Genomic DNA, 20,177 nt, shown 5'->3' with positions numbered 1-20,177 from the left:
GCTGATTCTGACAACAGATCTGCCCGGGGGTGTGTGCCCTGGGTCTGGTCAGATCCGGGAATGCTGGCTTTGAAAACAGGGAGGCATTTCTAGCACTGCTGCTGAGGGAGTTGCTGCACACAAGGATTTTGTCTGTGCTATATCACGCTGTGTCCCCAGGCAGATCCACCCAGACTGCTGCTCTGTGACATCCCAATACCTGCTTTTTAGCTCTGGTTGTAAACATCCTTTCTCTCTGCAGCAAACCAAGCCCTCTTTTGGCTTTTCTTGCCCTTCTTCCCTTTTCTTCCTGTGCCAAAGGAGTTATGGAGACAGGTGGGAGCGTTGCTGTGGTGTGATAGTTGATGCTGTGGAGTAGAGGGCAAGAAGGTGAGAGTGGCTCTGTGGGAGGAGAGAGCAGCAGCTGCAGAGTTGCTTCCCTCCATGACCTGGGAGCAAGCTCCCAGTGCCCAAGCACTCCATGTGTGGCTGTGTTCAATTCACCCTCCGTGTTTGTGTCTCCTTTCAGGAATGGATAATCAGACAGTGCTGGCTGTGCAGTCCTTACTGGATGGTCAGGGAGGTGTGACGGATCCATCGGCTCAAAATGTCAACTCCTCCAGTGCCATCCAGCCCATGGGTGAGTCCTGGTGGCACTGGGAGAGAGAGGAGAGGGGTGGGAGTGCTGCACATCCCAGAACAGCTGGATGTGTAGGGGCTGCTACAAGTGTTGGAAGCCCTCAGCAGGACCAGAGCAGGAGGAAGGGGCAAGTGCCTGAGAGAGCTTTTGGAGATGGTCATGGCAACAGACTTGACCATGTGCTTCCAATAAAGTCACAAAGGGAGGGAGAAGCCACTGCCTCCACCACTACTTGTTACTGTTCACATTTTTTATTTAATTAGCCATTCCTTATCCCCTGGGGATACTCCAGCCCTTGAGTATCTCATCTGTGTGAGTGAATATGGGAACTGGTCATTTATGTGCACATGGGTACTCACAGTGCTTGACTAGGACTCGCTGGGTGGACACCAAGTTATCCTCCAGAGGATTTACAGTCTGTGTCCCCAGAAACGTTCTGCTTCAGGCTGTGAATCAGGAGAAACAGCCTTGTGAGTCCAGCTGGATCGTTTACAAGTGGTGTGTGCTTTGCTAACGCTGCAGATTTCAGCTAGGACGTGTAACTGGGTTGTCTTCTTTCTGCTTTGGGCGTCAAGCAGAGGTGCCAAAACCCATCAGTCCCATGGAAGGGTGGCTTCAGGACACGAGCTGACAGTGACTCTGTGCCTGATCCAAGTTACTTCTCTTCCTTTGTGCAACCTGAGTAATAAAATCTGCCTCAGCCAGCAGAATGTCGGTGCTTTGGAAGAAGCTGCTTTGACTAAAAAGCAGAGGGTGCTTCAGGAGCAAGGCTGGGTTGGTTGTTCCTGTCTTTGGGATGAGAAGACAGACAATGGGATTCAGTGTGTCCCAGGGAGACGGTGGGTTTTGTACGTGGGAGCAGGGCTGAGATGGGCTCAATCACATCAGTTGTCTTTAGGGAGAACTTGGGATTGGGAAGGAGGGCCAGCTTGGCCCTTGCAGCTAATCTCTCTGGATGATGATGTCCTTGAGGTGCTGAGATCCAAAAGGTGCCAGTTTTCCTACATTGTAGTTGTTGGGTGTAGCAGGAGAAGGCCTGGAGCAGTGATCTGACCCTCTTCCTTGCAGATGACGAAGACGTGTTCCTCTGTGGGAAGTGCAAGAAGCAGTTCAACTCTCTGCCTGCCTTCATGACCCACAAGAGAGAGCAGTGCCAGGGCAGTGCCCCGTCCCTGTCCACAGTATCTCTGGCCACCAACAGCGCGTACAGCCCGTCCATCACCTCGGTGCCGCAGGCTCCGAGCGCCGGCCGGCAGGTACCGACTGCAGGCAGAGCCTCTCTGCCCTGCTGCTGTGATTCTGGGAGGGAGGGACATTGGGGTGAGGCTTTTAGATCCAGTGGTGCCTCGTGACTGACCTCTTTTCTAGGAGGCTCAGTTGTGGTCCTGTTGGCTTTTCACCGTGTGGTTGAAGTGAGGTCCCCTGCAGCGAGGTGTCCTCCAGCATGAGAGTCTGACAGCCCTTTTTCAGGACAGGAGGGGTTTCATCTCCTGGCTGTGCTGAAGAGCCCCAGTGTCACACTGCACAGTACTCAGGTGGCCATGGCTCCTGCTGTCCCCTGGGCTTTGGTCTGGCTCGTGGGCAGAAGAAGAGAGCAGCTTCATCCCTCCTCTCACATTCCCACACATAAGCCCACATCATCATCATGGCTGGGCTTCGCGAACGAAGATTCCGGAAATGAACCCACATAATGTGGTGTGATGAGCATTGAGGGAATGTCCTCTCTGGAGTAACTCCTTCCACAGAGAATTCTCCAGAGTGATTCCCTAGTGCAGGGCATGTACTGTGCCTGCAATTGTGATGGTTTCCAAAGTGCTTTCAAACCAACTGCTTTTTTCAAGTTAACATAGTCCCAGTGGATATGGCTTCTTCCCAGGGCTGCAAACACAGGTTGTTTCCACTCAAAAAAATGTGACAGGCACCCTCCCCTCCTATAATCCGAGTCCTGTCCAAAGAGATGAGAATGTTCACCATCTGCAGACAGAGCAGCCTCCCTCAGCTCTCCACCTTCCTGAGCTGGGGCAAGCACCCAGGAGAGGCCTGAACTTGTCTGTGACCAGTTTGTCCTGCATATCTTGTTTAATAACCCCTGATTTGAATTGTAGCTAGTGGCCACTTTCACCAGCTCCTGTGATATTCTTTGCCTCCTTTCTGAAGAACGTTTCTGAAACTGCCTTGTTGTTATGGCTAGAAACTCCCACGGGCTCAGATAATTACTGTGGCTCACTGCTGACCAGAGGCTGTGAGAGCAGAGACACTGAGGTTCAGCAAAAAGCAGCGTCATCTTTTTTTGGTTATCATTTTGTCCTGTTGCTGCCCAACAATGCATCCTTTTTCCCTTTCAGCAAATCTCTACGTACATCACCGTTCCCCCATCACCTTTGATCCAGACCCTGGTGCAGGGGAACATCTTGGTCAGTGATGAGGTGCTGATGTCAGCCATGTCTGCTTTTGCATCCTTGGACCAGCCCATGCCAGCGGTGCAGCCCCCGGTGCAGGTAAGGGGCACATGTGGGCCCAGGGAGTCTTGCTTAAAGCTCATCCAGTTCCAACCCTTGGCTGCTCCAAGCCCTGTCCAGCCTGGCCTTGAACACTTCCCGGGGTGCTGCCCCACTGCTGGGGATGCAGTCCAGGACACAGTTGGCTTTCAGGGTTGCAAGTGCTCATGGCCAGGTCATGTTTGGCTTTTCATCCACCAACACCTCCAGAGTCCTTTTGCCCTCAGGGCTGCTCTCAGTCCATTCTCCCCCAGCCTGTACTTGTGCTTGGGATTGCCCTGACCCAGGTGCAGCACTTTGCACTTGGCCTTGTTGAACTTCATGAGATTCACAGAGACACACCTCTCAAGCCTCTCCAGGTCCCTCTGGGTGCCCTGTGCCTTCCTCCAGTGTGTCAACCACACCCCACACTTTGGTGGTGTTGGCAAACCTCGTTGCTGGCTGATCAGATCTTTGTAACGTAGTCTCTCCAGTTTTTGTTGAGGCCCTATGTAATGATTGGCTTCCAGACCCCTGTCAGTTTGCTCCCTTCCTCCTGTGGTTAGGCTCTCCCCAGGCTGTCTACACTTTCCATGGCTCTGAGAATCTTCCTTGTAACCGGAAGGATTAAAAGCTTTAAAAACAAAGCAATAAAAGCACTTGGATTTTGGAGGAGACAGTGTGTACCTGTAGGTCATGCCAAGCCTCCAGCACAGTCTGCTCCAACCTGGAGCTGGACACGCTGTGTTGTGCCGAGGCATCAGCAGGTGCTGTTCTGAGCTGGGATTGGGAACGTGTGTGAGGAAGCAGCCCCTCCAGCTCCTGACTGCTGCACTTTCAAGGTGTTGTGTGTCTCTCCCTGTCTGGTTGCAGAGCAGCATGAGTATGCACGCTGGGGCTGGATACCTGTCCCAGCCCCCCCCGCCACCGCCTCCCCCGCCGCCGCCCCCTCCTCAGCCCCCGCCGCCTCCCCCCCCGAGCCTGGGGGCTCCGGGGCAGCCCGGGGGCACCACTGGTGTGGTGGAAGTGTACAGTGCCCCTCCTCCCATGGCACCAACCAGCACGGTGGAGATCCAGACGCTGGGCATGCAGCCCTACCCGCCCATGGAGGTAAGGCTGCCCCCAGGGATCCGTCCTCTTCTGACAAGCGAGGCTGCTCGGGAGTCACCCGGGCTAGAAGTCATGAGCTGGAAGGGACCTTAAGTGTCATCTCATTCCACCCCCCGCCATGGGCAGGGACACCTTCCACTAGACCAGGTTGCTCTGAGCCCTGTCCAACGTGACCTTCAGGAATGTGGTAATTCCACAGTGTAGGAAGATGTGTTAGGTTATTTGACAATGTCTACTTCCTCTGGGAGAAGGTACCAAACAGAAGGGTGTCAGCAAGATGATGGGGATTCTGAGGAGAAACAGCTAAGAGGGACAGAGACTTGGCCAGCACAGGCTTAGGAGACCGAGTGTTTGTTGTAGTTGAAGAATACCTGCAGGTGTTGGGAGTGAGGGAGAGCTGAGAGGAGGGATCTCACCTCCCAGAGAGGTACAGAGCACCACCCTGCACACTGCAGGCTTATGTGGAGAGAAAAATTCAGTCTAAATCTCAATGAGCTTGACAAGGTGGCTTTTCCTAAAGAAAGGCACAGGCAGAGTGGTGCCTTGGTGGGTCAGCTGTTTGCAGTCTCCACATTTGTATTGCCATTCACAACAGAAACTAATGGGTGTAGCTGAGGTTTGTCATCCTTATCTTTGTAGCTGGCATCTGATCTGGAAGTGCCAGTGGTCAGAAGGGGATGAGGATGTTGGAAATGTTAATTTATCAGGGTGGGCAGCAGGAACACCCTCAAACCACGTCACCCCAGACTGATGCCTCTGTATCTAAGTGTCCTTTTCTAACCTTGGTGCTGACACAAACGGTCGTGCTTTGCCACCTGGAGTTTTCTTGTGCCTTCCTTTCCTTATTCAGTCCTGCCAGGGCAGGCAACAGGGTCTGGAAATGCATGTCTGGGGTCACTGGAGATCCCTGCCACTGGGTCAGCAGTAATCCTGGTAACCTGCTCCAGAGGGATAAGAAGCTCTTATAGGTGAGGGACTAGACAGCTCATTTGGTGTTTCTTTGCTGTACTCTTCCTGCTATAATAACTGCTGGATGCTTTTTGATGTTCAGCAGGAACACTGTGCAAGGTGCTACCTTTGGTTAGAGACACATTGTTGGGCTGGTGAACTGGAAATTTGATCCAGTTTGGCAGAGGGCAGAAAACTCAACCAGATTAATAGCCTGATGTTGCTGGAGTTGGAGGTTGGGGCCCAGGATAATTCTGTGTAGCAAACCTGTCCCACTGATGAATTTCCCTGCCACAGGTACCAAGCCAGTGTGTGGAAAGTCCCGTGTACCCCTCTCCCCCCGTGTACAGCCCTGGGAAGCAGGGGTTCAAGTCCAAGAGCACCAGTGCTCCCACTGCCCTGACCAGCACAGGAGGAGGTCCCATGGTTGGTTTTGATTCCCCTGCTGCTGCCAAAACTCGACGCTGCAAAAACGAGAGCGGGCTGCAGGAAGGTGAGTGTCCTCACAGCACCTGCCCTGCACTCGCCCTGCTTGTCCTGGAGGGGGCTGCTGAGCCACGGGCTCACCAGGCCCCGAGGGGTGGCACTGGCTGTGCAGCTCTGAGGGAGGAACAGGATTCCCTGCATGAAACTGCCAAAAGCAGCTCCAAGCGTGGATGTGCTTCTTGCCTGTCACCTGTGTGTGCACGTGGAAGGACTGTCACTGTGCTGCTGCATGGGCAAACCTGTGCCAAGTCTCTGCAGCTACGAGGTTACTGCATCACACCTGAAGTGGGCACATCTGCCAAGTAAGGTGTTACAGCTCGTTCTACCCCAAGAAGACTGTCCAGCCACAGGGCTGGTGGGCTGGATGTGGCCTGGCCCCAGACACTCTCTTTCCAAGGGCTGAGGAGGCCCATCCCTCTTGTGTGTGTCAACAAAGAAAACACACCTGTCCCCAGGTGAGGCAGGACAGGAGTGTGCCCTGTCCCAGGATGGAGGAGCCCCAGAGCCAAGGCTGACCCGTTGTTGGTGTCCAAGCACACCCAGCTGGGTGACACAGGAGCTCCCAGGTGTGAGGTAGAGGAAAGGCATGTGGCCTTTGTCCCCAGGAAGGCTGGGCCTCTGGAGTTACAACCATGCAGATCCTAGGGTTTAACCTTGTTTGCAGAGGTGAGAATGGCCATGCATGCTGCAGTTGTCAGTCCAGAATTCCTAGAGCAGCCCACAGTTCTGCTGTTCCCCATTGGTTTAGACCCCGTCAGAGTAGATAGAAGATGTGACTGACTGACCTTCTGGAAGGGAGGAATGTGCATGTGCTCTGGCTGATGGCTAACCTGGTGAGTTCACAGCAGAGACAGAGCTGGGGCCCTTCCTCTCTCTAATCCTGTGTCTTTCCCAATGCCCAACATGCCTTTAAAGTGTGTGCTCTGTAGCACAGAAGGGTCTGTGGAAAGGGAGTGGTTAATGCCTGAGGGGGATGCCCTGCCCCACCAGCCTACACTCCTTAGTGCTACTAGAGTTGGCTCAGGCTATGTTAAATGTATGTTTGTGCCCATAACCTCTCCCTCGTCTGGCCAGGCAGATCCTACCTTTTCATAAGCCCTTTCTTGGTCCTGAGTAGTCCTGTCTGGGGGTGAGAGCCCTGTGACAGTGGGGACAGGGCTGTGCCACGTGGTCTCATTCTTGTCTGTGTTCTTGCTTGCAGGTAAACCCAAGTCCTCCAAGCTGAAATGCACTTACTGTGACAAGGCCTTCACCAAGAACTTTGACCTGCAGCAGCACATCAGAAGGTAACAGTGCCACTGACCTGGACACAGCAGGGTGGCTGGGGTGGAGCTGGGCACAGTTCTGCTGAGGGAGTCTGTGCAGTCCAGTTTGTCGTGCCCCAGAATCTGTGCTGCAATGGGAGGGGATTCTTCATCCTTCTCATTCCAGGACACCTCCCCAGTGACTGGGGTGAAGACTGCATCACGGATGTAACCTTCATGCTGATGATGTGGTGGGACTGGAGGCTTGTTTCCCTGACTGATGAGACTTTGACAGCCTTGTCACCTGATCACCAGAGCAGCAGCATCTCCACTGCTTGCCATGCCCTTCCCTTTTCTGTGCCTCCCTAGCAAGCTGTAGCCCTTGTGTTTGGTGTTTGCTGGTGTTAGCAAACCAAGCCAAGCTCAGTGTTTATACAGGGAGCTCTTATAAGAGAGCTTTTCTTTGGCAGGAGGCAGCTGAAATCTTCAGTTTCCCCCAGCAGAGTCTGCTGGACTCAGAACAGATGAGAGGGAACAAGTGGTGGGCTTGTACCCCTGCCCAGCCTGGACTCTTCACATGATGTACTGCATGTGTTGGAGTCCAGTCTTTCTCCTGAAGCAGGAGGGCAGGGTAGAAAGACCTTTCTGCCCTGGACAGGAGAGAGCAAATTCAGGGAGATGAGATGTCTGCAAGCTAGAAGAGATGTGTGCCGGGGAAGGAAGGGTGGCAGGGAAGGAAAAGCTTGTACCCCTGAGAAAGTGATGGGGGTCCCCAAGATCTGTGCAGAGACCCTGACAGTGAATGCCTTGATGTTGCTGCAGAGCTCTTTTCCTCTCCCACTTTGACCCCTCATCATCCCCAGACCACAAGTGTTTTGTCTGGCTGGTTTCACCCGGCCTCTCACAATCCACCTACTCTGGTGAATGAGGTCTCAAAGCCCTTGTTTGGCTGGCCCAGGTGTGATGTGCCAAGCTGAGTGCCCAGCACTGTCCTGCAGCAGCCAGCCCACCACAGGCTCTGCCTGGGGGCTGCCTCCTGTCTCCACCAGCTGCTGATTTGGTGCCTTCTGCTTTCAGCCACACAGGTGAGAAGCCCTTCCAGTGTATCGTGTGTGGCCGAGCCTTTGCCCAGAAGTCCAACGTGAAGAAGCACATGCAGACCCACAAAGTGTGGCCTCCAGGGCTGGGCTGCACCATCTCCCGCAACTCCATCACAGTGCAGGTCATGGCCTTGAATCCCAACCAGCCAGAGGACGAGGAGAACACAGGTTTGCTGTCTGGGGGTGGCATGAGCGTGGGGCAGGGCAGTGATGTGGGGAGGTTGCAGGTCCCTGCACCTCCACACGGGGAGGGAGGGGAGGTGGGAGCTGTGTGTGCTGTGTGCAGTCCTGGGTGGGGTTTAGCAGCTCACACTAAGCAAGTTTCATTTGCTCAGGTCTAGCTGGCAGGTGCATCCTTTTGTACCCCGAGCCATGGTGGATTCAGTGCTGGTGGAGACAGTGACTCCAAACTCTGTGCCAGTATGTGCATGCAGACAGGACAAGGTGTCTTCCCCTTCTCACTTCCTGGCAGATGCATGAGCCACCTCTGACAGCTCTGGTATAGGGGCTAGACAACCCAGTGGTTTAAGGTAGCCCAGTGCCCTTGCTTGATTGCAACATGCATGTTATGCCTGGGCTGGATCTGCCACAGCAGCCACCTGAAAATACCTGAGGCAGAGAAGAGCTCCTTGGTGGTGTCTGGATGCCCTCTCTGCTGGTGGCCCCAGTCCTGGTAGGGAGTAAGGGCAGTGACAATGTCATGTCTAAGACAAGGCCTCACTGGAACTGCCCTCTGCAGACATCATGGACTGAGCTGGCTGGATCTTAACCTCCTGTCTTCTACTGGAATGGGAGTAAATCTGGCTCTGGTTCACTGGTAGAGGCCTGTTCTCTGACTGCTCCACAAAGCACAGTTATATCCATGGAAAAAGGGAACGGGTTAAGGAGAGGAAGACACGGTAGTCAGAGCCCTGATGTATCTCTTGACAAATTTAAAACCACCCTGTTATTGAGATCTAAAGAATCTGTCTTTGAAAGGGAGGAGGAGCCTGGCCTGACCTGGCTCTCAGAGCAACCTTCAGAGCTGTCTCATGTCAGGGTGTGACTTTCTCCCCTTCTGCAGGTTTGCCTCAGCCCTCAAGGAACCCCATGCTACCACCCCAAGAGCTGAGCCCCTTGGAGGACAGCGAGGCAGGCAAGCTGGAGGCCAAGCAGGTTGTCTTGATCGACAGCTCTTACCAGTGCCAGTTCTGCCCCAGCAAGTTCAACACCTATTTCCAGCTCAAATCACACATGACACAGCACAAGAATGAGCAGGTAGGGACAGAGGATGCCCTGTGGGGTGGTGAGGTTGGGATGGGCATCATATAGCGCACCAGGGTCTGTCCTGAGCCTCTTGCTCTGTAAAGCTGCCAGTGCTTCCCGTGCAGCTCAGCCCTCAGGGTTGTAGCTGTGTGGTCTGCACAGCTTTGAAAAGCTCCTCTGCCTCCACCCTGCTAAGTGAGAAGTCAACCGAGCAGGTTTGGGTGGCTGGAAAAGAAGCAAAGAAGTGAAGTGTGTCCAGTTCTGGGCCACTCACTTCAAGAAAGACATAGAGGGGCTGGAGTGTGTCCAGAGAAGGGCAGCGATGCTGGGGAAGGGTCTGGAGAGTCAGTCATATGAGGGAGGGCTTAGGGAGCTGGGGGGGCTCAGCCTGGAGAAAAGGAGGCTCAGGGGGGACCTTCTGGCTCTGCAACTCCCTGACAGGAGGGTGGAGCCAGGGTGGGTCAGGCTCTGCTCCCAGGGAACAAGGGACAGGATGAGAGAAAATGGTCTCAAGCTGTGCCAGGTGGTTTAGGATAGCCCAGGGGAGGTTCAGGTTGGACATCAGGAAGAATTTCTTCCCAGAAAGAGCTGTCAGGCATTGGAACGGGCTGTCCAGGAAGTGGGGGAGTCGCCATCCCCGAAAGTGTTCAACAAACAACTGGACATGACACTTAGTGCTGTGGTTTAGTTGACAAGGTGGTGATCTGTCAGAGGTTGGACTCGATGGTCTTGGAGGTCTTTTCCAGCCTTACTGATTCAATAACTCTATGAAGTCCAAAGTTTTCAGTGCAGGTGTCATGGGACAGTCACCACTGGGGTGTTGTGGTCTCACCCACCCAAGTGGTTTCAGGCCCTCACACCAACACCCCTTTGTCCTGCCTTGCTTTCTCAGGGGAGTGCCCTGAGAGTCCATATTTCTTCCCAAAAAGGAAGGCCACTCTGCCTGTTGGCAGAGGGTTTTCCCTGGCTGTTTCCATGTTGTGCTGCTCCAGCTGCTCTCCCTTCTCCCAGGTGTACAAGTGCGTGGTGAAGACCTGCGCTCAGACCTTCCAGAAGCTGGAGTCCTTCCTTGAGCACATCAAGAGCCACCAGGAGGAGCTGAGCTACCGCTGCCACCTCTGCAGCAAGGACTTCCCCTCCCTGTACGAGCTGGGTGTCCACCAGTACTCGCACAGCCTGCTGCCCCAGCACAGCCCCAAGAAGGACGTGGCCGTGTACAAGTACAGTAGCAATCGGTGCTCACAAGGCTTGTAGGAGTGAGTGGGTGCAGAGTGTGTTTGGTGGGGACCTTAGAGGGAAGAGGGGGCCCTGTGTGATTAGTGGCTGTGGTTCTTTTGGGCACCCAGATGGCAAGTGGGGGGCCCCTCCAGCTGGCTGCTAGGGCCAAGCACTTGGAATGTGTGGCCTTCTTGTGGCCAAGAAGGCCAATGGATCCTGGGCTGGCTCAGGAACAGTGTGGCAGCAGGAGCAGGGCAGTGATTCTGCCCCTGGATTCAGCGCTGGTGAGGCCACCCCTGGAGTGCTGTGTCCAGTTCTGGGCCCTCAGCTCAGGAAGGACATGGAGGGGCTGGAGCAGGGCCAGGGAAGAGCAGCGAGGCTGGGGAAGGGACTGGAGCACAAGTGCTGGGAGGAGAGGCTGAGGGAACTGGGGCTGTTCAGCCTGGAGAAGAGGAGGCTCAGGGGAGATCTCCTCACTCTCTACAACTCCCTGACAGGAGGTTGTAGCCAGATGAGGGTCAGTCTCCCAGCAGTAGGACAAGAGGGCACGTCCTTAAGCTGTGCCAGGGGAGGTTTAGGTTGGACATTAGGAAGAAGTTCTTAACAGAGAGAGTGCTCAGCCATTGGAATGGGCTGCCCAGGGAGGGGGTGGATTCTCTGTCCCTGGAGGTTTTCAAGAAGAGACTGGATGTGGCTCTTAGTGCCATGGTTTAGTGGGCCAGGTGGTGTTGGGTCATAGGTTGGACTCGATGATCTCAGAGGTCTTTTCCAACCTGGTTGATTGTGTNAGCCTGGAGAAGAGGAGGCTCAGGGGAGACCTCCTCACTCTCTACAACTCCCTGACAGGAGGTTGTAGCCAGATGAGGGTCAGTCTCCCAGCAGCAGGACAAGAGGGCACGTCCTTAAGCTGTGCCAGGGGAGGTTTAGGTTGGACATTAGGAAGAAGTTCTTTACAGAGTGCTCAGCCATTGGAATGGGCTGCCCAGGGAGGGGGTGGATTCTCCATCCCTGGAGGTTTTCAAGAAGAGACTGGATGGGGCTCTTAGTGCCATGGTTTAGTGGGCCAGGTGGTGTTGGGTCATAGGTTGGACTCGATGATCTCAGAGGTCTTTTCCAACCTGGTTGATTGTGTGATTCAGTGAATGCTTTTGGAACAACAGTGAAAGGCTGGGATTGATTATGTGGGAAGATCCTGTCACTGCAAGTCCTCTTATCACCAGTCAAGAGTAAGATAGGCACAGATGAACCTGCACTTGGCTGGGTCAGAGACCCAGGGAAGCCCCTTCTCAGCCTGTTTTCTGTGGTTCTTTAACACCTGCAGCAAAGGGAGTATGGGCTGTAGAAGCTGTGCCCCAAAAAAATCTATCCTTTGCTGCAAAAGGGTCTGTTCCCTGGGAAACATTTCTACTTCTGGGTGAGAACTCCTACAAAAACCTCCCTGGAACTTTTGAAATGCCTGTAGAGATGTCCAGGAAGACTAGGAAGCCCAGAAGATACTGAAGTGACCTAGGACCTTCATGGAATAAATATCTGCTACTTCTAGTGGGGATCCTTGAGATTAGAGCCCTGCTTCTGTTTGAGGAGGTGTTAGTCTGACCTAAGGAGAAGGGGTTTCACAGCAGGTACACCCTGTGAGTGCCTCTGTTCCCATTGCTGGCAGTGCTTCTCTCTGTCAGCTTTGGCAGAGCTCTCCAGCTGAAATACTGCCAGGATATGTCAGCCCTGTCATCCTGTACCCTCCCTCTCAGCTCCTTCACCGGAGCAATAAAAATGGAAGCAGTGAAGGTGGAAGGAGGTGTTTGGGGTAAGGTGAAGTCAGTACTTAGGGCTTGTCTCCACGAGGAAGCAGTGTGGAATATGTGCCCATGGCAGTCTGTGTGGAAGAGTGCTGGAATTTAAAGGCTTCTCCACCCAGTTTTCCAGCATCTCCCCCTCTGAAGGGTGCTGAGTGTGAGTGTGAGCTGGCATGTGGGTTGCTGAGGTTTCAGAGCACCTGAGAGATTATTTTCTGTACCAAACCAACCCTGTCAGGGATCACCCTGGAAGGTGGCTGGGCTGGGCAGTGGTGTGGGGTTTGCTGAGGAGCCTTGCTCACAGGCTGTGTCCTTTCTCTCCCCATCCAGGTGTGTGAAGTGTGTCAATAAATACTCCACCCCAGAAGCCCTGGAGCACCATCTGCAGACAGCAACGCACAACTTCCCCTGCCCTCACTGCCAGAAGGTGGGTGGGTGATCCCTCCCTGAGCCAGGCCTGGACACCTGGCAGGGGCTCTGAGGGGGCAGGAACCCTCAGCTCCCTTTCTTCTCCCTTTCTACCTCAGTATGGACTGGCAGGTGCCCACAAGCTGCTTTCCAGGGGACAGAGGTGGTTGCACCCCTGGCCTCACACAGAGTATGTTCCTCCCTACATACATACATCCTCCCTGGCTTTTCTCCTGGGTCCTGTTTACTGAACAGGATTTGTCAGGGCAGCTCCCTTATTCCCACAGCAACACAGGACACTAGGCTGCTGTCCTTACTGCTTAAAAGCAAGCGTACCAGGAGGAGCAAGGCTGGTTTTGGGAAGTCTTTGACCTATCATTCTGGGCTATATCTGGCTGGAAGGGTTGGGCACGGAAAGCTCCAAGTCCTGTGGGAGCTCCTACACCTCCATTGCTATCCTCATCTCTCGTTGCTACACAAGTCTCTGAGTTCCCCCTCGTTCCTCTCTTTTGGATGAGTGCTCTGTGTCCTTGGCAAAGAGAAACCTGTCTGAGTGATGGGACTGGGAGTGGAACGATGCCTGGGTAGGTTTTGGCTGGAAATATTCTCATCAGCACAGCCCCTGAGGGAGTTTGAGGGGCAGAACTTTGTGGGGCTTGAATTCTGATGAATTATTTTTTGAAATCCAGACTAAAATTTGGACCCTTGCTCCTCTGTTTATAGCAAAGGAAATGAAAATCCTGCAGTGGGGGCAGGGACAATCTCAAAGGAGTGACCACTCTGTACTGAGGTAGCTCAGGAAGGGGAAACACACTCCTGCCATGGTTAGTAACCCATCTTTCTTACCTGTCTTCTCTCACTTCCTCAGCCAGGTGACAGGTGCCCTTCTGAGCCTGGCTGGGACTGTCAGCATGCAGCAGATGGGTTTGAGAGCCCATTATCTGCAGCAGTATTTTTTACTTCTGTTTGAATTCATACTAATCTTGCTGTTTTCTAGAGATCTGAGAGCACGGTCTGGGTGCCAGAACTGTGAAGTTTTCCTTTGCTCCCCTCAGGTGTGCTTGCAGCACGTTCATTAGGAATTCCCTCAGCTGGCTGTTTCCAGTATCCCCATTAGCCAAAGGAGCCATTCTTCCTGGCTTTATAAAGACCATGAATGGGAATCTTTGGTAACAGATTATGAGGAAGCAGAAAGTGAGGTTAACTGGGTGGGAAGGTAATAATTACAGGGGGTCATTGCCCAGCCCATCTAGTGCTGGCTTGGCTGGGGGACTGGGCATCCATCTGGGATGCTGGTTCTCAGCACTGTGGTAGTACAAAATTAACAGCAAGGTATCAGATTATGTGTTTCTTAAGGATAAGAAAGTTTTGGCTTTGGGTTTTTTGGTGTTTTGGTTTGGGGTTTTTTTGTTTGTTTTTTGGGGGGTTTGTTTTGTTGGTTTGTTTTGGGGGGGTTTTGTTGGTTTTTTTTGGGGGGGTTGCTTTGTTTGTTGTTTTGGTTTGTTTTTTTGTTTGTTTTCTGCTTTGGGGTTTTATTTGTTAGTTTGTTTTTAGCACTGTATCTGTGTTTTCCTTATACAATCCTGAAGGTTTTCTCAGCGCATCCTTCCTGAGAAAGCAGTCACCTTGAGTTTCCTGCTCAGGTTGCCCAGAGAAGCTGTGGCTACCCCATCCCTGGAAGTGTCCAAGGCCAGGTTGGACGGGGCTTGGAGCAACCTGGGACAGTGGAAGGTGTCCCTGCCCGTGGCAGGGGGTGGGACTGTGATCCTTAAGGTTCCTCCCAACCGGGATTCTATGATTCTTATGTTTCCTCCACAGGCTACACCTCCCTTGGCAGTGCCAGCTGAGTGATGTCAGGTGTGTCCTGCTGGCTCAGCCTTGCTCCTGTGTGTTCCCAGGTGTTCCCCTGCGAGAGGTACCTGCGCCGCCACATCCCCACGCACGGCGGGGGCAGCAAGTTCAAGTGCCAGATCTGCAAGAAGTTCTTCCGTCGGGAGCACTACCTCAAGCTGCACGCCCACATCCACTCGGGTACAGCTCCCACAGCTCCCAGTGCTTGTCCTCTCTGTGCCACAGGCCTGGCTGCCCTGCGCCCCTGGCTCTTTTCCTGATAACGGGAATAACTCTGAGTCATTTGTAGGAACGTGAGTTCAGGACATGGGTGGGTTTGCCTCAGCCTCATGCCCAGTACTGCTCCAGTTAGAAGTGGGACACACAGGTGGCCTCCCCCGATGCCTTAAAGTAGGAGAAATAATTCTCTGGAGTATTTTTGAGTATTAAAAGGCAAAAAGCACTCCTTTATAATGGCGCCGAGGGTGCACAGGAATATTTTGCACACACTGAGTTGCACAGGCTTTACAAGTTTATACTGTCATCTAATACAATATTCAGGATCTAATTACAATATTTGGACATTACCTCATCTGTTACACCCAGTTCCAAAACTGTCCCTCCCGTATCCCTGCCCTCACCACACCCCCAACATGCCTCCTGAATCTGAGTCGGAGGTCCCAAAAAGACCCCATTTTCATCTTCTATTCCTCTTCCTCATCTCCTTTGACACCGTGTCATGCCTTCTGGAGTGGTTTCAAGGCTCCTGAGTAGCTCTGACTGGTTATATCAGGTGTTACATCTCTTTCTCAGTACGTTTTCAAAGATAGAAAAAAACCTTTACCTCGTTCTGTCGAAGGTCTTAACAAAGAATGATAAAGAGCATTTTAAGAATTTTGTACAAAGACAGTAACAAGCTATACTAGAAACTTATATAATATAGGTTTTACGGCTACCCCCCCTTCCTGTGGTTGCAGAACTGTGGAATTTGGCCCTGGAGAGCAGGAGCAATGTGCAGCATGGATTGTACCCATCGGGCAGGGAAGTTTGGGGAAGTTTATATTGGGCACAGCCACCATGGTGGATCCTGTCCTGTGTGGCTGGACCGTCCCTGACTCTCGGCCCCTCTTTTGCCCAGGTGAGAAGCCCTTCAAGTGCTCGGTGTGCGACGCCGCCTTCAATCGCAAGGACAAGCTCAAGCGGCACATGCTGATCCACGAGCCCTTCAAGAAGTACAAATGTCCCTTCTCGTACGTAGTGGGTCTCCAGCACGGTTGGGATAGGGCTTGGGATGGAAGGGATGTCTCCTGCAGGTACCCCAGGGTACACTGAGGCACCTTCCAACCCACTGCTTCTTGGGGAGGTGGGAATGCTCCGGGCTTTTGAGTTGGGAACCCAGGAGTTCTTTGTCATTGTCATCCTGTGGGATCACATCATTTCATCCCAGTTCATCAGCCCTGTAAAATAACACCTGCCTTCATGGGAAGCTTTGGGGAGCACCTGGGGAGCACCAGGGCAGAGAAGGAGCATTATTGACCATGGAGCACAGGGGTGCCTGAATGATGGGCTCTCCCCAGCTGCCACTTCTCCAAAGGCACTTGGCAGTATAGAACCTAATGTGTGAGCCAGGTTTGGAAGGTACACCTCCAAATCCATGGCACAGCCATGGGCCTTTTGAGATAGCCAAGTCTGACTGGCTTCTCCCTGCTCCAGCCACCCTGTAGCTCCTTCCAAAGTACTTCTGTCTCCAGCTGGGATCTTGAACCTGCTGGTTTCAGGAGCATTTATAGTGAGACACAGACCGTGTGTAACAGAGGAAAAGCCTGTGTCCCTGTAGCAGCCTGCTTATTCCTTGTTCCTCCCCAGAAAGGCTGGGAGCTGAGCTCCTGCTGAGGGAGCCATCTGGGTGTTGCTAAGGAGAAGGGTCATGGATCTGGTTTTGGTCCAGGATCTGTTTGTACATCGATCCCCAGCCCATTCATGCTGCTCACCAGCATTTGTTGTTGTTGCAGGAGCCACACGGGCTGCAATAAAGAGTTCAACAGGCCTGACAAGCTGAAGGCTCACATTCTGTCCCATTCAGGTAAGGGGTTGGGAATGCAGGGACTGGGATTTGCTGTGATGCTGCAGGAGCATGTGATGGAAGGAGTCAGCCTGAGAAAGAGGAATAAATAGTTAGCTTTAGATTTTTTTTTCTCTGTGTTGTTGCAGGCCTGTTTAAGTGAGCTTGTATTTAGGACTATGTCTAAGCTTTGGGCTGTTTTCTAAGACAATATGTAGGCAGGGCCTGCTGGTGAAACTCTGAAAAAGAGCTGATTGCTCAGTGTGTTTGCTGTCAAATCAATATCCAGAGTGCTCTGTCCACTCCTCCCTAGTCCCATCTCACATGCAAAAGGATTTGGGATTTGTTTCCCTTCTCTCTGTGTTCCAAAAATGATGTTCCCACTCCTAATAAAGACAAATCATTTATTCCTGTGCCCTAGGGAACATTCAGACTTTTGTCTCTTGGGGTAAAAATAAAGTCTTTCCTTGTTCCCAAAGCCCTGCAGAGTGGGATCAGATGGGATGTGCTGACAGTGCAGTTATGGGTTGTTTCAGACTGCACATTCCCATAATTTGGGAGGAAAAAAAAGTGAAAATTTCTTTACTTACCAAATACACTTAGAGAAAATAATACTTTAAGATTATTTTGCATTTTCACCACAATTACCTGACATGTTTTTCTGGTATTTTAATCCTCTTCTTTGAGGCAAGAATACTCTCTACAACTCCCAGACAGGAGGGGGGAGCTAGGTGGGGGTTGGTATCTTCTCCCAGGAACCAGGAGTGAGATGAGGGCACGGTCTGATGCTGTGCTAGGGGAGGTTTAGGTTGGACATTAGGAAGAAATTCTTTACAGAGAGAGTGCTCAGCCATTGGAATGGGCTGCCCAGGGAGGGGGTGGATCCACTGTCCCTGGAGGTGTTTAAGGTGAGACTGGATGTGGCATCAGTGCCATGGGCTGGGAACCACAGTGGGGTTGGATCAAGGGTTGGACTTGATGATCTCAGAGGTCTTTTCCAACTCGGTTGATTCTGTGATTTTGTGAATATTTCTTTGCAGTCAGCAGCTTCCTCCTGAGAGGCAGTGCAGAGGCAGGCACTGATCTCTGTGAGCAGTGACAGGACCCAGGGAATGGCTGGAGCTGTGTCAGGGCAGGGTCAGGTTGGATCTCAGGAAAAGGTTCTTCCCCCACAGGGTGGTTGGCACTGACCAGGCTCCCCAGGGCAGTGGGCACAGCCCCAAGGCTGCCAGAGCTCCAGGAGTGTTTGGACAACGCTCTGAGGGACAGGGTGGGATTGCTGGGGTGTCTGTGCAGGGCCAGGATTTGGACTGGATGATCCTTGTGGGTCCCTTCCAGCTCAGGATATTCTCTGTTTAACAAACAATAGTTAAACATTCTGTTTAACAAACAATAGTTAAACACAGCCATTTAAGCTGTAGCCACCCACCCTTTTCTGCCTGCAAATTTGCCTGGCACGACATCTCCTCCCATTCACCAGGGAACATCTCGGAGAGGAGGTGAAGCTCTGCCGTGGAGGGCTGGGTGGGTCTCTAACGCAGCTCTGTCCTGTGCAGGGATGAAGATCCACAAGTGCCAGTACTGTAACAAGTCCTTCAGCCGCCGCGCCCACATGGTGGAGCACCAGCGCTCCCACACCGGCAACTACAAGTACCGCTGCCCCACCTGCAGCAAGGGCTTCACCCGCCACAAGTACATGAAGGACCACAAGTGCCGGCTGGGCTCGCCCAAGGACAAGGACCTGCAGCTCAGGAAGCCCCAGAAGAAGCGGGTGGCACGGGGGGGGCGCAAGGCGGGCCTGGCCCTGCCCGGGCTGGCCGAGCTGAAGGACGGCGGCGCTGCCGGGGAGAGCCCCCCCGAGGGGGGCCCCGACAAAGAGCCCTTCCAGGAGTCGGATGCCGTCCTGTCCATCGTGGTTGGGGGGTCAGGAGCTGCCGACTCGGACCTTGTCGCTGGGCAGCCCAACAGCATGGCATCCAACCTGGCCCTGGCAGAGCTGCAGGCGGGCTCGGACGGGCCCTGCACCATGCTGGCTGTCCCTGTGTACATCCAGACCACCGAGTGACCGTGCCCAGAGCCACTGTGTGGCCGTTGGACTCGGTGCTCAAATCTATCCCAGTGAAAAAGACCAAAGCTCTGGTGGGGAGGTAGATGGATATGGGAGAGGATGACTTTCATCTCCACTGAGTCTTCCCATCCTTGAGCAGAGGACTGCTTGGAAGCCACTGGTGGCTACGAGGCACTGAAGAGGGTGGCTCCATTATTTCTTGTCCCTCTGCGTCACGGGTCTGCTTAGGGCAAGAAAGACAAAGATCCCTGAATCAGGGTAAGAAGAAGGAGCGTGCAAACCTGCAACACACAGAGCTGCTGAAATCTGGTGGCTTTGCAAATCACAGCCTGTCCCATCTGTGGTTTTTCTGGCCTAAAAGCTGTATTGCCCAGTATTTGGGTGGCCCTTCTGAGAGCAAGCAATTGATCCTTCCTAGTGGAAGCGAGTTCATCCTGAGATCCTTTGGGAACACTGTTCAGAAATACCCTGGTAGACTTGTGTCTGGTATCTTCTCTCTGTGTCTCTCAGTAGAAAGATCACCGTGTCTGTACCACACGAGTTATAAACACCCTGGACCTCACGTGCCCTGTGGAGTCTGTGTGGGAGCACATGTGTGTGTTGGCTCTTCTCTCAGGTTGCTCTTCTCTCCACAGTGTTTTGTTCATGGTTTGTCCACGTATCCAAGGATCTCTGAGTGCCTTTGGCATCAGTGAGCCAATCCCTGGGAACAGTTAAACATGACCCCTGTGTACAGTGGCCTGGGTGAGGTGACCTGTCCAGGAAACCTGTGATGCATCCAGGAGCTGGTGTTCCAGTGTCAGCTCTGGGCCAGGTGCTGCAAAGAAGCTCTGTCAGCTGCTTCCCAGCCTCCACCTTCCCTTAGCTCAGTCCTGTGGGCCAGTTGTCATCAAATTCACTGGGGAGTTCGTGTGGTTAAACAGCAAGAAAGTCTGGTATGACTGGGACAATTCCCTTATCCACTTGGATTCTTCTCTGATTTCCCAAGTAGGAGTCTCCCAAAGTCTCACTGCCCTGCCAGGCTCCTCCTGTGCTGCCCTCAGCCTCCAGTTTTAGGCTGCCACAGGATGCACTGGCTGTTGGGGAAGGGAACTTGACCCAGACCTGCACATTGCTGCTGCCTCCAGGTCCTCCTGGGATGCTTTCTCCCCGCTCCATGTGTGGGTGAGCTGAGCTGGGCTTTCCCCTGGTAAATCTGTGTAATGAGATGCTCAGCTGTCTGTGGATGCAAAGTGCTGTATTTCCATCCTGTTTATCCAGAGTGTGGGTTCAGTCAGTCCTGGGTACTGAAATGCTGGCTGTGGAATCCCAGCCTTCCTCTCTGGGAAATGGTGGGTGTTTGGCCACTGGAGCCAACTGGTCTGACTGGGCTGATCCTGCAGCCTGCCTGAGCTCCAGCCCTTGCTTGACCTCAGGGTGCTTTTCTTGTCTCCTTGCTTAAATCTTAAAAACTTTAAATCTCAAAAATAGCAGCTTGCAGAGGGCAGTACCCATCGTGTGTCTCCTGGTGTTCCTGTGCTCCCAGGCTGGGATGTCTAATGATGGGTTACACTGTCACTCCTGGGACAC

At 53.1% G+C, this 20,177-nt stretch overlaps 1 protein-coding gene across 2 annotated transcripts in view; it reads left to right on the top strand.

The window, feature by feature from the left end:
• ZNF341 (zinc finger protein 341) overlaps nucleotides 1-19,170 on the top strand; it is a 23,107-nt gene extending 3,937 nt beyond the window's left edge. The window contains exons 2-15 of one of the 2 annotated variants that reach the window (XM_017837140.1): nucleotides 509-619; nucleotides 1,688-1,875; nucleotides 2,965-3,117; nucleotides 3,970-4,206; nucleotides 5,452-5,647; nucleotides 6,842-6,926; nucleotides 7,962-8,152; nucleotides 9,048-9,241; nucleotides 10,241-10,449; nucleotides 12,571-12,667; nucleotides 14,547-14,679; nucleotides 15,617-15,728; nucleotides 16,491-16,561; nucleotides 18,097-19,170. In XM_017837140.1, the coding sequence (XP_017692629.1) occupies nucleotides 509-619; nucleotides 1,688-1,875; nucleotides 2,965-3,117; nucleotides 3,970-4,206; nucleotides 5,452-5,647; nucleotides 6,842-6,926; nucleotides 7,962-8,152; nucleotides 9,048-9,241; nucleotides 10,241-10,449; nucleotides 12,571-12,667; nucleotides 14,547-14,679; nucleotides 15,617-15,728; nucleotides 16,491-16,561; nucleotides 18,097-18,605 (2,486 nt within the window). In that variant the 3' untranslated portion in view covers nucleotides 18,606-19,170. Of the gene's footprint in view, nucleotides 1-508; nucleotides 620-1,687; nucleotides 1,876-2,964; nucleotides 3,118-3,969; nucleotides 4,207-5,451; nucleotides 5,648-6,841; nucleotides 6,927-7,961; nucleotides 8,153-9,047; nucleotides 9,242-10,240; nucleotides 10,450-12,570; nucleotides 12,668-14,546; nucleotides 14,680-15,455; nucleotides 15,729-16,490; nucleotides 16,563-18,096 lie in introns of those variants that run through there. The other variant, XM_017837141.1, reaches the window with a different exon arrangement.
• Nucleotides 19,171-20,177: the final 1,007 nt, after the last annotated feature.

Source organism: Lepidothrix coronata, unplaced genomic scaffold (assembly GCF_001604755.1).
Source record: "Lepidothrix coronata isolate B3197 unplaced genomic scaffold, Lepidothrix_coronata-1.0 Scaffold293, whole genome shotgun sequence".
Lineage (NCBI taxonomy): Eukaryota > Metazoa > Chordata > Aves > Passeriformes > Pipridae > Lepidothrix > Lepidothrix coronata.
This window is presented reverse-complemented; position numbering and strand designations above follow the sequence as displayed.